We start from the raw sequence: 13,310 nt of genomic DNA, 5'->3' as shown, positions 1-13,310 counted from the left end.
CAAGGGAAAACGCCTAACGAATATGATTCAGATTTTCAGAGCTTCAAATTCTTGTGTGGAAATTACCAATGGAATAAATGGAAAATCATGTGAAGCCCACAGCCATGACTTGCTTTTAAACCCTACAAAAGAACTCGACCATGCCCTGTCTCCCTAGACTTCTTTCAAACATCCATTCCATTAATTCCTCCTCAAAAAGGAAAAGCAGTCTCATCATTCTTCACTTAGTGCTCAGAATAATTGGTTTCAGTTTCTGCATCACATATATAACACTCAAATTTCCAAATCAGTACTCACACTCTGCAACAGTACTCCAAGATGATGAAAACCCTATTGTGGAAAATAATGAAGTTGCTTATGTGAATGGACTAGTTTATCATGAACTTAAACTCAATTTTTCTAAATGATGGAGACTGAATGAGAGCAAAAGATGGAAGACTTTACGGAGAACGATAAAGTCGAATTAGGCAGCTCATGTCTGCATGCTTTTCAGGAACACGCAGGAGTCTTACATAAGCAGTTTTGGGTTTGATTTTAATTCCAAGAATAAGTTAAACTTGGAAAGGAAGAAAATGTGGTCACAATGCCAACACCTATCAATTCACATGCAAGATTTTTATGCACGAAAACTAGTTGAAGTCTTAATATTCCCCATCACAGGATTGTGAGCTAGGGTCAAACAATAGAAGAGGATTAGTTGATTCAATCATATACGTAGCTATCTCGATCGCTAGCTAATACGTCTTCAAAGATTGGCTAGTGGAAATTTTAAAAGAAAGTAATCCTCTTGCTTTGGAGATTAGGAGTAATGCCGATCATGAGATTATAAAAAGAGCAACACGATAAAGAAGTATGAGCTAATGGTCTTACTTTGTTAGTATAATAGCAAGTTAAAGCAACTGGCCAAAAAGGTTGGACAAATGGTTAGGAGCTCAGGACATGACTTGGGTGCACATCATCTTCTAGAAATGGTTGAAACTTGAAAGAGTGCAATGTCTGAATTAGAAATGTTAACAACCATTTTGCGTGTGCTTAATACTCATCTTCCCATACAACACAATGCTTGTTCTCTCGATGATCCGTGGCGCCTATTTAGCATTGTCGACATTAGAACTCTAGCTGCAAGTTTTGATTCAATTTCTTTCAAACATGTTTATAAAAAAACAAACTTTATTGCTGAGTAGCAAAACTTGGTCACAGATAGAGTTCCTGATGAGGCTTATAATGTTTTATTATTTAATATTGTACAATGTGATGAGACTCATCTTTTTAATACATTTCTTTTCGTATAAAAAAAAATGCTTGTTCTCTTGGTCTATAAATCGATACGTTGTTATGATTACTTAATTGGTTTATTGATATAAGAGGATCTTAATAGGCTTGTATCATAATGTAATCACAGGAAGAGGATCTATCGTATCCATAGCCGTGATCATCACCCATCAAGAACTCAACGACTAAATGTGTCATGGTCTCATGGATTTTAGTGAGACCAAATTAGCCTTTGTGGAGTAGAGGCAGATGATAGATATAGTATGATCACTATGATGTGCAGTGGGTCAAACACGACACAATACTGGGAAATCTTGTGTATATTAATGGCATTTGGCACTTGATGAGGTTGTGTTGTGGTCTGTGAAGCTGTGGGACCAATGGGGCACCTCCTAAATTTATTTTGAATATTTGTCCATATTCTTCCCTTTTGGTGCAATCAAATATATAAAAGACTGGAACTTTCATAGCTTTCAACCCTCTCACTCTCTTTCTTTCCTCAGACTCAAACAACAGCTATCTTCCAACTCTTTGGTTGGGAACTGTTTTGTTCAATTTGTTTGAGGAAACAAGTGATTCATTCAAAGCCTCACTCTTTCTTTGATCCTTTAATGGTTTAGGTTTGCTTTGCTTTTCTTGTTTCTTGAACACACTCTTGTGCTTGGTAGGTTGTGCAAAATGAGGTGAGGAAAATGGGGGCCCTAAACTCCACTGAAGGTTAAATGGTGAGAGGCATCTCCATCTCTTGCTTGAGTGCTCTCTTTGCCCCCCTAATTTTGTGCTGTCTAGCATTTCATGGTTTTGGCCTTTTGGGTTTTCTTTCTTTTCATCTTTTTATTGTAAAGATAAGATCTTTGGGTTTCTGATTATTCCCTTTGGATGCCTTCGCTCGTGAACTTTCAAGGCTTTTCAATGTGGGTTTATGAGGTAATGAGTTGATCAATGTTGGGTTTCTCTTGTTTCCAACCGGGGGTTGACTCTGGTTCTGTGTCTGTGTAGCTCTGTTGGTTTTAGCTTTGGATTCTGAAGCTGGTGTTAGATCAACTTTGAGCTATTTTCAGAGGGGTTTTTGACTACTGGAGGGGAATTTGAGGTTACTTTCTTGGAGGATCTATCAATAGTTCTTTGTAGCTTGTAGAGAATTTCGAGATTTGGGGTCATGTTTGAAGTTAACTTCGGTGGTACTGATGTGAATTGTTGGCATCTGATGAAAAAAACAGTAGGTCATTATGATAGAAAGAGATAGATATTAGATTATTGAGGTGGAGTGTTCTGGTATATTGGGTGTTGCAGGTGTTAGAGGAAGAAGAGATGGACAGAAGAAGAATGATACAGCCTCCATTGGTAAACTTCTTTGACAACTTCTTCCCATTATGCAATGGAGTTATGACTTATGAATACATAATGGGCTTTGATTTCATTTTCAAGCTAACATTTTCTAATTGATTGATTTTCATGTCTCATGAGTGTGTATGCTATAATTTTAGGAATCATTCTACTAATTTTGTCTGGACGAGATAAGACTAATGACTTAATGAGAGCTACTCGAGCTCCCCCCAGTAGTTTATTTATAGTTGAAAGATGTAGAATTTACCCCTTTTCCGGAATCAGGTTATTAACTTATTATATTAAAACTTAGGTTGAAGATATCTCCCATGGCATTCTGTTTGGTAATATCTATGGGTTTCATGTGTTGTGGGAATTAGCTGCAATCTCATTCGTAAAACTTAACAATTTCCACAAGTTTTTGAAAGGATCTCTAATTCTACTTCAGTTATGATGTAGTAACAAGCTTAAGTGTTAATCTTCACAACAATTTGTCTTCCAAATTAGAATGAATGATAGAGATTATTGACAAGTAAGTAATTGATCATTACAAATACTGTATAAATTTCCAGGTGGATAGCACAGCATGTTTATGCAGGGTTGATGCTGGTCTTAAAACTGTTGCTGGAGCAAAGAAGTATGTCCCTGGGGCAAAGCTTTGTCTTCAACCAGACATTAAGGCATCCATTCATCCAACTAGGAGTAAGCCTGGACGTGGTGAGAGTAGCCGCAATCAATCCCCTCTTCTTCCTGGACTCCCTGATGATCTTGCTATTGCTTGCCTAATTCGGGTCCCAAGAGTGGAGCATCGCAAGCTTCGCGTAGTGTGCAAAAGATGGTACCGTCTTTTGGCTGGAAACTTCTATTACTCCCTCCGTAAGAGCATTGGCATTGCTGAAGAATGGATTTACTTGATTAAAAGAGATCGAGATGGGAAAATATCTTGGCATGCCTTTGACCCTGTATACCAGCTGTGGCAGGCCCTTCCTCCTGTCCCCAAGGAGTATTCTGAAGCCCTTGGATTTGGTTGTGCTGTACTCAGTGGCTGTCACCTGTATCTGTTTGGAGGAAAGGATCCTCTAAAGGGATCAATGAGACGAGTCATTTTTTACAGTGCCAGGACCAATAAATGGCATCGTGCACCTGACATGCTTCGCAGACGACATTTTTTTGGCTCGTGTGTTATAAATAACTGCCTCTATGTTGCTGGTGGGGAAAATGAGGGGATGCATAGGTCCTTGAGATCAGCAGAAGTATATGATCCCAACAAGAATAGATGGTCCTTCATTTCAGATATGAGCACCGCAATGGTTCCTTTCATTGGGGTTGTTTATGAAGGAAAATGGTTCCTGAAGGGGTTAGGATCTCATCGTCAAGTCCTGAGTGAGGTCTATCAGCCGGAAAATGACAGCTGGGACTCTGTGTATGACGGAATGGTTGCAGGCTGGAGGAACCCAAGTGCTTCTTTAAATGGGCATCTCTATGCTTTGGAGTGCAAGGATGGCTGCAAACTCAGAGTCTATGATGAAGCAACTGATTCTTGGAGCAAGCATATCGACAGTAAGATACATTTGGGTAACTCTAGGGCCTTGGAGGCAGCTTCCCTGGTTCCCCTTAATGGTAAATTATGCATCATCAGAAATAATATGAGTATTTCACTCGTTGATGTTTCGAAATCAAATGATGCTGGTGGAGCAAGCGCTGAACATCTGTGGGAAACTCTAGCAGGCAAAGGGCAGTTCAGGACGATGGTCACAAATCTGTGGTCAAGCCTTGCCGGCAGAAACCGCTTGAAAAGTCACATAGTTCACTGTCAGGTTCTTCAAGCTTAGTAGACCTGTAAATTGTATCAACAAGCAGAGGTGCTTTCGATGATTTATATGCTTCTGGATTAATGGATTAATAGAAAAGACCCGAAGGATCGCCATATTATATGGTATACCTACATAACATGGCGATCCTTTGCTAGGTGGTTGAGGATGTTTGTTTTTGCGGACTTTCTTTTGTTACAAATATCTATATGAGACACAGGATACTACGATTCCATCCTTTTAGTTGTATCGCCGAAAGTTATTATGACACTTTTGACATTGGTCACATTGCTGTGTATTCGACAAATCAAATCAAGAGTATTCTCCAAACTGTAACATGAATCATGAATGAGAGCACAAAAATATTACATAGATCACATACACAAGTTTATCTGCATTACAGTGCTTGGAGAGCCCCTGATGCAAGTTATTTGCTCATGTCTTTCCTAGTTGTCATGGCTATAGAAGACTATATTACAACACCATCTATTGGCAGCACCGCAGCAGAGTAAAAAGAATGGCACTCCCTACATATTCATAACATACAGGCGTGCTTATGCTGTTACACGTTACTCTGCACGAGATCATGAGAGGAATGACCTTGCCAAGGATAAGCACTTTTCCTTCTGCCTTTTGTATTCGTTGTATCGCAGGAAGAAATAACTGAGATAATCGAACTTGATTGGGGAAAACTTTGCCTGCACATTATCGACCGGATTATAAATAAAGATGAACTTGATCGATGTGTAGTGGAGCGTAACTTGAGAAAACAGTGATATTACCTGGATTAATCCCCACAAAGCCCAGTACAAGTGCGAAGCTAACATATATGTATTTGTCTCAACATAGAGAGCTTCAAGATCTTTGTCCGATACCTGATGGTGTTAAAACAATGATAACAAAAGAATTTACCAAACTTGAACATGCGGAACTTCTGTAAGAAATAGCAGTGGGTCTGAGAAATATATAATTTGACAAAACCAACCATCCATTTGTATATTTTCACAGATAAATAGCCTCAATATCTATTTGTGAAGCTTGCAAAAAAAAAAAACAGAATCTATATGTGATGTACCTCCTGTGGTTTGTCAGGTCCCAGATAATGCCTGAAGAAATGGTATTGTTCTTCCTTGTTTGGGTATCTGCATTTAAACCATGTTCAAAGGTAATCTTATGTGACTGATAAAATAGTATAAATAAATGTGAGAGAGAGAGAGACATACAAGCTGTAGTCACATTCATAGCCTGCATATTCATTGAAGTGATTACCAATGTCAAAGCCTCTGTAGTTGTATGACCCATACTCAAAATCAATGAAGTAGAGTTTCTCTGGATAATCATCAGAAAAGAACTGTAAGTAAACTAGAAAGTGGAACATTAGGTATTAGTTCATTTTACATGTCAAGAAAATTATTCTTGAGCAAACAAATATGGAATCTAAATGGCGCCTATTGATTTTTGTCCATTCAAACTACATAATATGCTCAAAATTTAGAGCAATAAGACCAAAAATAACTCTTATAAACAATAGAAGGTAATGCGATTTGCAGGAGTCAGCAATAAACAAGGCTAAAAAGAAGAGCACATTGTACAATACCTTCTTTGTCATTGACCATTATATTTCCAGAAAGCAAGTCATTGTGAGAAAAAACCACGGGAGCTTTAAAATGGCTAGTTAAGTCCTGTTCCATTATCAGCGGAGGCATCTTGGATTAAATACCACAACTGGCTTATATAATAATAAATCAGCAACAAGAACAACCAAGCAACAATAATAGTGAAGGATACCTTGAGCTCAACTACTTCATGGCGAACTTCACTAAATGAGATAGTTTCATAGATCTTCTGCTTCTCGCTGTCATCAAATTCAAGAGCAGAGGCTGCAACAAGGAGGCAGCTCAACTATGAGGAAATCGCACATATGACCCAAATTTAAATTTAATAAGGCAATTGTTTACCAACAAATTGAACCACTTATAGATATGAAAACAAAGTAAGGTAACTGATCATCAAACAAAAGGTACCTTTCTCGTAGAACTTGAAAATGTCACTCCACAGCTGAGGTTCCTTGGAACCTGGAATTTCCACCTGATGAAACCGGCGAAGTTCCCTGGCAATTTCTGCTGTCAGCTTTGGAATTCTCATGTCTGCCGAGATGGGAAGAATTTAAGATCATGTCAATAGACTGATTCAGTTCACCAAGAACCCTGAAAATGCATATAATCTATTTCAATGAAAATGATCGTCCTTCTTGAATTTTGTATACCACTTTGTACTGAACCAAATCCCTCCAAAAACATTTGTGGAAATGAAGCTCTTAAAATATCTAGTTGGTATTCATAAATTAACAGTCGATTTTCCTTTCTATCTTATGCACAACTTTAACATATTCGCTTCCCATTGAGACTTCTTTCATTAAATAAATGTTTACTCATCAAAAGAAATGAACATCACCCACCTAAGGGAACAAGAGTGCGTGCATTTATAAACGACTGCACCATTCCATTTCCAAAAACAGCAAGCAAAGTTGCACCAAACCCCGCAGCCGAGAGGTACTTAATCGCCTAAACAGATACACAGCAAGCAAATTACCAAGTGAAGCATACACATAAAAACACCATCAACATTACACATTGTAATCCTAACAACATTACCGAAACCAAATTCTAATCTCAGCTCACAAAAACTACCTGCAATTCACGCTCGCGGTTGATAACATAATCAGTGTTAGGTCCATACAATCTAACAGTCACGGCAACCTCATTTCCATCCTCCTCCTTCACCGTAGCCTTCAGCACTGCTCGCAATCAATCAAACACAAACACATCAAAACCACAAATGTAAACCGCAATTTCACATTAAACAAAAGCCTAACAGAAAATCCAAAACTCCTTCTCAGCTTAAACAAACCAATTCAATCACTCAAAAAACAACAAAACAAACACTCACACAGATTCGTGATGCCGCCGGAGACCGTCTCGACGGCGAACCGAGAATCGTCCAAATCCGACCACTCCTTGAACAGATCCTTGCACAGCTTCCTGCGAATCACAAACAAATCACAATCAAAACCACGCAAATCCGAATCACGCCTTTTTTCCGGCCGCTGAAAAACGAAAAAGCGCCGGAAAATGTAGAGAGAGAGAGAGACGGACGTTACGAGAGGCGTGATTTGGGGGAGAGGGAGGGAAGGGTCGACGGATTGAGAAGAAGAGCGGATTTGGATGTGAGAGCAGTCCGCCGGAGCTCCGGCTACTTCTCTGGCGTCCCAGATGTTCTTCACCGCTCCCATTTTCGCCTTCAACGATTTCTCTCTTCTTCTTCTGGTTTTGAGTTTTTTTTTTTTTTTTTTTTTGGGCTTTGGATTTTTCAAACGCAACGTTTTAGTGAAGAACGGCCATTTTATCGGGGGCTATATATAAGCGCCGGTTTTTCCGATTGGGCGGGTGATGTGAAGTGACCGGTTTGCCCCCACTCGAACTAGCTCTTTTTTCTTCTAATTACTTTTGGGTTGATTAAGTTTTATGGCTTGTGTGAATTGGAAACTCTTGCTTGTATTACAAGGAACTAAATGTCGTCGGTCTTCATAATTGAGTTTTTTTTCTAGCTTGTTCTTTTTGCTTCAAAATTTGAAGCATATGATGAAAGAGCGTGTTATGCGTGTTCTGATTAATCTAAGGTGCATGAATTGATAATAACATTGTAATAATATTACTTAGGACTTGTGATCTTTTACGCAATAATTATAATATTGTAATGTTTTCCTAACCTTGACTTTAGCAAATACGTTACAAATTAAATAACACGTGCAAATGTACCATTACAACAAGTGCCCTTTTTTTCTTTGTCAACGTCCAGAGGTGATGAGATTCAGCCATGTGTTGAAGTGTGGTTGGTATTTTAGTCTGTTAAACTTTTGCGGCCCATTCATTGTGAAGGACAGCCGGGCAGGATTTGGTTGGTGATAACTAAAAAGAGTCGATATGGCATTCCCTTTCGGTCTCTCGCATTTCACATCAGAAGATTCATTCAAGATCTTGCTCGGATTAAACATTGTCTAAAGTTTCGAAGCTGTCAATTGAATCCATTTTCACGCATCTTGTTGAATCTAAATACTTGTAATAATAATAGCAAAGCTTCAATTATTGAAAAACAATGACTTTAAGATTGACGAAAAATAATGTTGAAAGACAAAACTATATAAGGATTATACTACGAATTTGTGACATTTCAATAATCCATGAACCATCTAAATCCGATAAGACAATCGGATTCAAAACTAATCGGAGCTAAGCAATTATCCTCCACAAGCTAAACGACTTTAATTTAAAATCATGTGGAAAAAGATAAGAAAGATTTATTTGATTTAGAGTCTCATTCTAATCGCCTGTTGGAGAGCTACAACTAAATTCAGTTATATAGAGCAAATTGGTTAGGGTTTAGGCATCATGAGCTTTAGTGTCATATTCACATTGCCGCCGCCCCCAGAGCAAGAGTAAGTAGGCTCAAGCCTAGGGCCCTACATTTAAGGAGGCTCAAATAAGAAAAAAATGAAATAAAAGAAGAGTTGAAAGACACGTTATTATTTAATATATGAAAAACTACCATTACATCAACTAAATAAGTAAGATTACAATAATAAAAAAGTCTATTTTTTCATTCATTTTCAAAATTTTTTCTTTATATCATGTAAGAGATCATAAAATAATCATAATTCGTCGAAATTTAAACTCGTGACTTATTAATAACTCATTTGTAAAATATTAATTTATTTTATTTTTATGTTTACGGTTTTTTAAACATTTATTTTGGAACATCAAAATATTTTTCACTTTAGTCTTCATAAACACTGGACCGGCCCTGCATATTCCTTGTCTTCTGCTCTATCGCTCCCACTAATCTCAGTCTCATAAGTCATAACTCCCATATTATGGCGAGATTATAGTCCACAATTTGTTCAGAACTATTTTATAAAGAAAAAACTATTTTATGAAGAAAGTTCGCAGCACATAAATATTTTCTTGAGAAAGTTCACAGCAAATTTTCTCACAAAATTGTTTTCCACATATGCCCTCACTATTGATCATGTCTATTTCTATATATGCCCTCACGGCCTCACCCACACCTTCTTACACGTTGGTCTTGATTCCCTCGGTCTCAAACTCTAAATCGGGATGCAGCGGCAGCTCTTGAACAAGCTTAGTTGGAGACCCATCAATGGGTTTGCTCAGTTTACTCAAAGGGTCAGTCTTTTAAGTACTTACTGGTTTCACATAACTTGAAAACTTGGTCTCCATTTTTGATAAAAGGGTTTTGGGCTTGGTTGGTTTTGCAGAGAGCAATGCACGATAGGAACAAGGAGGCAATGGAGTTGATAGCCAAAGGGTGGAGCGCTTTGAAGGAAGTTGATAGAGTAATTGACTATTGTGAGCTCAACGATCGCCGACTCATTCCTCTATTAAGGGTCTGTCTCTAATTTACAAACAAATAAAGACTTCATTTTTGAGTTCATGCGGGTGAGGTTTGAGTTTTGAGTTTGGTCTCAATGCCAGAGGTGAAGTTAGAGTTGGAAAAGTAGTGGGAACCCAGAAAGTTGGTGTCTTTGATTAGTAATGTGAAGATGCAGAGTGTGTACTGATCCACAAGTTAGACCAGAATATTGTGTAGGTATGATGAGGTTCAAGATGAAAGGAGCCAGCAAAATGGGGTCATTGAATTAAAGAGGAAAATGTTCTTTTTGGTTTTGATTTCTATGTATGTTCGTATGTGTTTTATATGCTTTTGGTTTATGAGAAAATGTGGGAAACAAAGAGGAACCAAATTGAAATATGGGTTATCGATGGATTTGGTTTTAGGTTTTAGGAGGAATCAAAAGAGGGTATTATTTATAATAAAAGGCTACTGGCATAAAATCCATGATTTGCTTTTGATTGCCATCATTAGTTTACTCACTGTTGGTTGATTGCTGGGTAAGATTTAGCCTTCCAAATCATAGGTAAGGTATAGAGTATCATGCAAAGCAAAGAGGGAAGGATGGAGCAACCGTTATTAGGGTTTTGAAAATGAATTAGGATAATAGAAAAAGTAGTCTTTGTTCTGACATGATTGTTTGATCACACCAGGCAGCAAAGGAGAACTTTGAGTTGGCTCTAGAGACTGACAACTCAAATACCCATGCCAGGTATTGGCTGTCCAGATTGCATTTGAAATACCATGTTCCAGGGGCGTGCAAAGCTATGTAAGTGTACTTTCTGAGAAGTGTTATCGACTCATTTCTTTGTAATTTTGTGTTACTTCACTGCTGGTGGTCTGCATTCCCAACATTACTATGTGATGCATGATGGGGTATACAATTAAAAAAAAATTCGTTTGATTGATTTGCTGTTTACTTCATAACAGAGGAGCTGCTTTGTTAGTTGAAGCGGCAAATATGGGTGATTCAGATGCACAATATGAACTTGCTTGTCGTCTTAGAGTTGAGGTACACTCCCAAGTGAATTGTATCTTTTGCCGCTATCATACAATTTGTATAGTGGACTAATTAATTTTATGGGTTTCGTTCCCAATATGTGAAGTTTGATGACTGATGTGATTAAATTTCCCTGCGAGATCAATATTCTGCTGTTTCTGGTTGGGGATCCCAATTGTTTTGTTGCTTTTTCTTTTTCATCTGATTTTTTTGATGATTTTATTATTACTTTATGATGGATGCCTTCTTGGGTGTTTTCTCAGAACGAGTATGTCCAATCGGATCAGCAAGCTTTCGATTATTTGGAGAAGGCAGTTGATCAGGTAGGTTTTCACTATATTTTTGCAAATATTAGTGCTTCTAGAATCTATTTTAAGTTCTAACTTGAGCTCGGTACACTGTTAGTTGCATCCAGGTGCACTATACCTTCTGGGTGCTGTGTATCTGACTGGAGACTGTGTCAAGAAAGATGTTGCCTCTGCCTTGTGGTGTTTTCATAGGGCATCAGATAAGGTAATGAAGCTCCTGATACTGCTTACCCATTTCCAACCATGATATTCACTGAGATTGATTACAATAGAACTGTAGTCGTAGTTGTAGAATTTCGTTCAATTTGATCTGGTTCAGTAGTAACTAGTAATAGGTACTTGTTGGGCAAAGCTGCGGATCTCTAAATGGGCTAGGCTAATTGATGTATTATTTCGTTGTTTAACAGTGTCAACATCATAAAAGGATTACATTTTTTGCTTGAGCAGCACTTTCTTGCATTTACAAATGAGCTCAGTCAGTCTGAATCTCTCACTCCCTCTAATCAAGGAAGGTGCATGACATTTTATCGTTTATATAATATGGCATGCTCAAAGGTTAAGTCTATGTAGAAATGGAATCGGTTGCTATCAATTTTATGTCAAAATGGAATTGGTTGCTAACCCGAAGTGGGAAATAGAAACAAAAATCTGGGGAGATAACTATATATGTTCTAGTTATTATCCACAAAATTAATCTCTGTACACGTCTAATCTTCCTAGGATCTACTGAGGTATTATTGTTTCTCCAATTAGAGCACTCTTCTAAAGTGTCCTTACTTTTCATACATTTCAGGGACATGCTGGCGCAGCTATAGCATATGGGTCTCTTCTTCTTCAAGGTCTGTTCTTCCATACCATGCTTCATTTGTGTTGTTGCAGAATGGTTGCCAAGATTCTCACGATTAATTGGAATAGATTAAGTACTGGCCACAGGTTCATTTCTATGATGGGTGATTCTTATATACAGATAGTGGTTCTTGCTTACAGCCAGAACTTGAATTCCATGCTCAATTTCTCATGAAAATGTACCCTTAATGACATATATGCATATCTCAGGTGTTGAAGTCCCAGAATCTGTGATGAAGTTGACTGCAAAAAGGGGTTCTTTAGCCAGAAAGACGAGAAAAAATGCAGAAAGCTTTGTCAGAGACCAGGCAGGAATGGCAAGAGAGCGGTTTCAGATTGCTGCAAAAGCAGGATGTGATCTTGGACTAAAATGGTTGGAAAGACTTGACGAGGAAGAGAAGCATCTATTGACCGAAAACAAAATGGTAGAAAATGTCAAGGAGTAAAGGTGTGCTAGTTATGGAGTTAACCTCGCGTATTATACCGTGCATAAATGGTACAGTCGAATTAGAGAATTCTGCTCCTGCTCAACTGGGCATGGAGAAGTTTTCATGAACAACTACAGATGTTATTGTAGTACGAGAATCTGAAAACTTCTGGGAGCGTTTTCCGTCGGCTTTTATTGGGAGATTTTCGTGGTCAGAACGCCGGAAAGAAAATGGTTAAAGTTGCAGATGAATGAACTATGGAGTGCATATTTCTTATGTATGTCTTCCGATTGTGTCATTTCCTCTACAGTTCCCCTAGTTCTATCTACAATACCTTCAAAAAGAGCTTACTGGTTTTAATTAAAAACAAAACAAGCAGAAGTAGAAAGTAATCGTCGCAAACGCCATTAAGCATTCATCCCGCATTTAGCAGTGAAAGATTGCGCAAATGTCCATTATACCCTCCACTTCAGTATAATCAAACTCCACCCACGTTCAATACGCGTGTAGACCAGTCGAAGATATTAATCTTCTACCCAACGTCCCACACCCAAACTCCTATTCGAATCTCCCCAAAACATATAAACCACAAAGCACGAAGGCCGCGTTCGTTCGCCAATCGCCATAAGATATCCCAGCCTTCCCAGGCGTTCCCTGCCTCAAATCCACGCGCGCATTTAACCACACGCGCGAAGCACTTCATTGAGTCGGGCTCTCTAAAAGGCCAATATTTTCTTGTCCATAACTTTGAAAGCGACCTTCTAGGTACACCCATTCCTAGCTGATTCACAGTGGGAACACATAAAGAGGAAAATAGTGGGACCAAAAACTGTAGCCGGCTCAGACGGAT

At 38.4% G+C, this 13,310-nt stretch overlaps 6 protein-coding genes across 6 annotated transcripts in view; 4 read left to right on the top strand and 2 right to left on the bottom strand.

Annotated features, from left to right (window-relative positions):
• The window catches only part of LOC126783543 (NADH-cytochrome b5 reductase-like protein), a 54,295-nt gene that overhangs the window by 21,950 nt on the left and 19,035 nt on the right, over positions 1-13,310 (top strand). The gene's annotated exons all lie outside the window — the stretch shown is intronic.
• LOC126783453 (F-box/kelch-repeat protein At1g55270-like) lies at positions 2,027-4,698 on the top strand. Its single transcript, XM_050508931.1, has 2 exons — positions 2,027-2,616; positions 3,171-4,698. The coding sequence occupies exons 1-2, from the start codon at positions 2,584-2,586 to the stop codon at positions 4,428-4,430; spliced, it is 1,293 nt and encodes a 430-aa protein (XP_050364888.1). The 5' UTR covers positions 2,027-2,583; the 3' UTR covers positions 4,431-4,698.
• The window catches only part of LOC126783486 (probable ethanolamine kinase), a 55,112-nt gene continuing 46,558 nt past the window's right edge, over positions 4,757-13,310 (bottom strand). Inside the window, exons 2-12 of the mRNA XM_050508965.1 lie at positions 7,565-7,734; positions 7,359-7,450; positions 7,100-7,206; positions 6,868-6,973; positions 6,434-6,556; positions 6,198-6,289; positions 6,007-6,091; positions 5,633-5,738; positions 5,485-5,551; positions 5,192-5,284; positions 4,757-5,107 (exon numbers count right to left, since the gene is read on the bottom strand). Of these exons, the coding sequence (XP_050364922.1) occupies positions 4,994-5,107; positions 5,192-5,284; positions 5,485-5,551; positions 5,633-5,738; positions 6,007-6,091; positions 6,198-6,289; positions 6,434-6,556; positions 6,868-6,973; positions 7,100-7,206; positions 7,359-7,450; positions 7,565-7,701 (1,122 nt within the window). The 5' untranslated portion in view covers positions 7,702-7,734 and the 3' untranslated portion in view covers positions 4,757-4,993. The remainder of the gene's footprint in view (positions 5,108-5,191; positions 5,285-5,484; positions 5,552-5,632; positions 5,739-6,006; positions 6,092-6,197; positions 6,290-6,433; positions 6,557-6,867; positions 6,974-7,099; positions 7,207-7,358; positions 7,451-7,564; positions 7,735-13,310) is intronic.
• The window catches only part of LOC126783474 (probable ethanolamine kinase), a 55,076-nt gene continuing 46,522 nt past the window's right edge, over positions 4,757-13,310 (bottom strand). The window contains exon 12 of the transcript XR_007670877.1: positions 4,757-4,907. The gene's annotated coding sequence lies outside the window, so the exon portion shown is untranslated. The remainder of the gene's footprint in view (positions 4,908-13,310) is intronic.
• LOC126783560 (uncharacterized) overlaps positions 9,549-13,310 on the top strand; it is a 55,272-nt gene continuing 51,510 nt past the window's right edge. Inside the window, exon 1 of the mRNA XM_050509047.1 lies at positions 9,549-9,652. Coding sequence (XP_050365004.1) covers positions 9,584-9,652 — 69 coding nt within the window. The 5' untranslated portion in view covers positions 9,549-9,583. The remainder of the gene's footprint in view (positions 9,653-13,310) is intronic.
• LOC126783574 (uncharacterized) lies at positions 9,751-12,777 on the top strand. The gene is made up of 7 exons (XM_050509068.1): positions 9,751-9,873; positions 10,532-10,647; positions 10,809-10,890; positions 11,142-11,201; positions 11,284-11,391; positions 11,980-12,025; positions 12,243-12,777. Exons 1-7 carry the CDS (start codon positions 9,751-9,753, stop codon positions 12,476-12,478), a joined length of 771 nt encoding a protein of 256 aa, XP_050365025.1. The 3' UTR covers positions 12,479-12,777.

Source organism: Argentina anserina, chromosome 1 (genome assembly GCF_933775445.1).
Source record: "Argentina anserina chromosome 1, drPotAnse1.1, whole genome shotgun sequence".
Taxonomy (NCBI): domain Eukaryota; kingdom Viridiplantae; phylum Streptophyta; class Magnoliopsida; order Rosales; family Rosaceae; genus Argentina; species Argentina anserina.
This window is presented reverse-complemented; position numbering and strand designations above follow the sequence as displayed.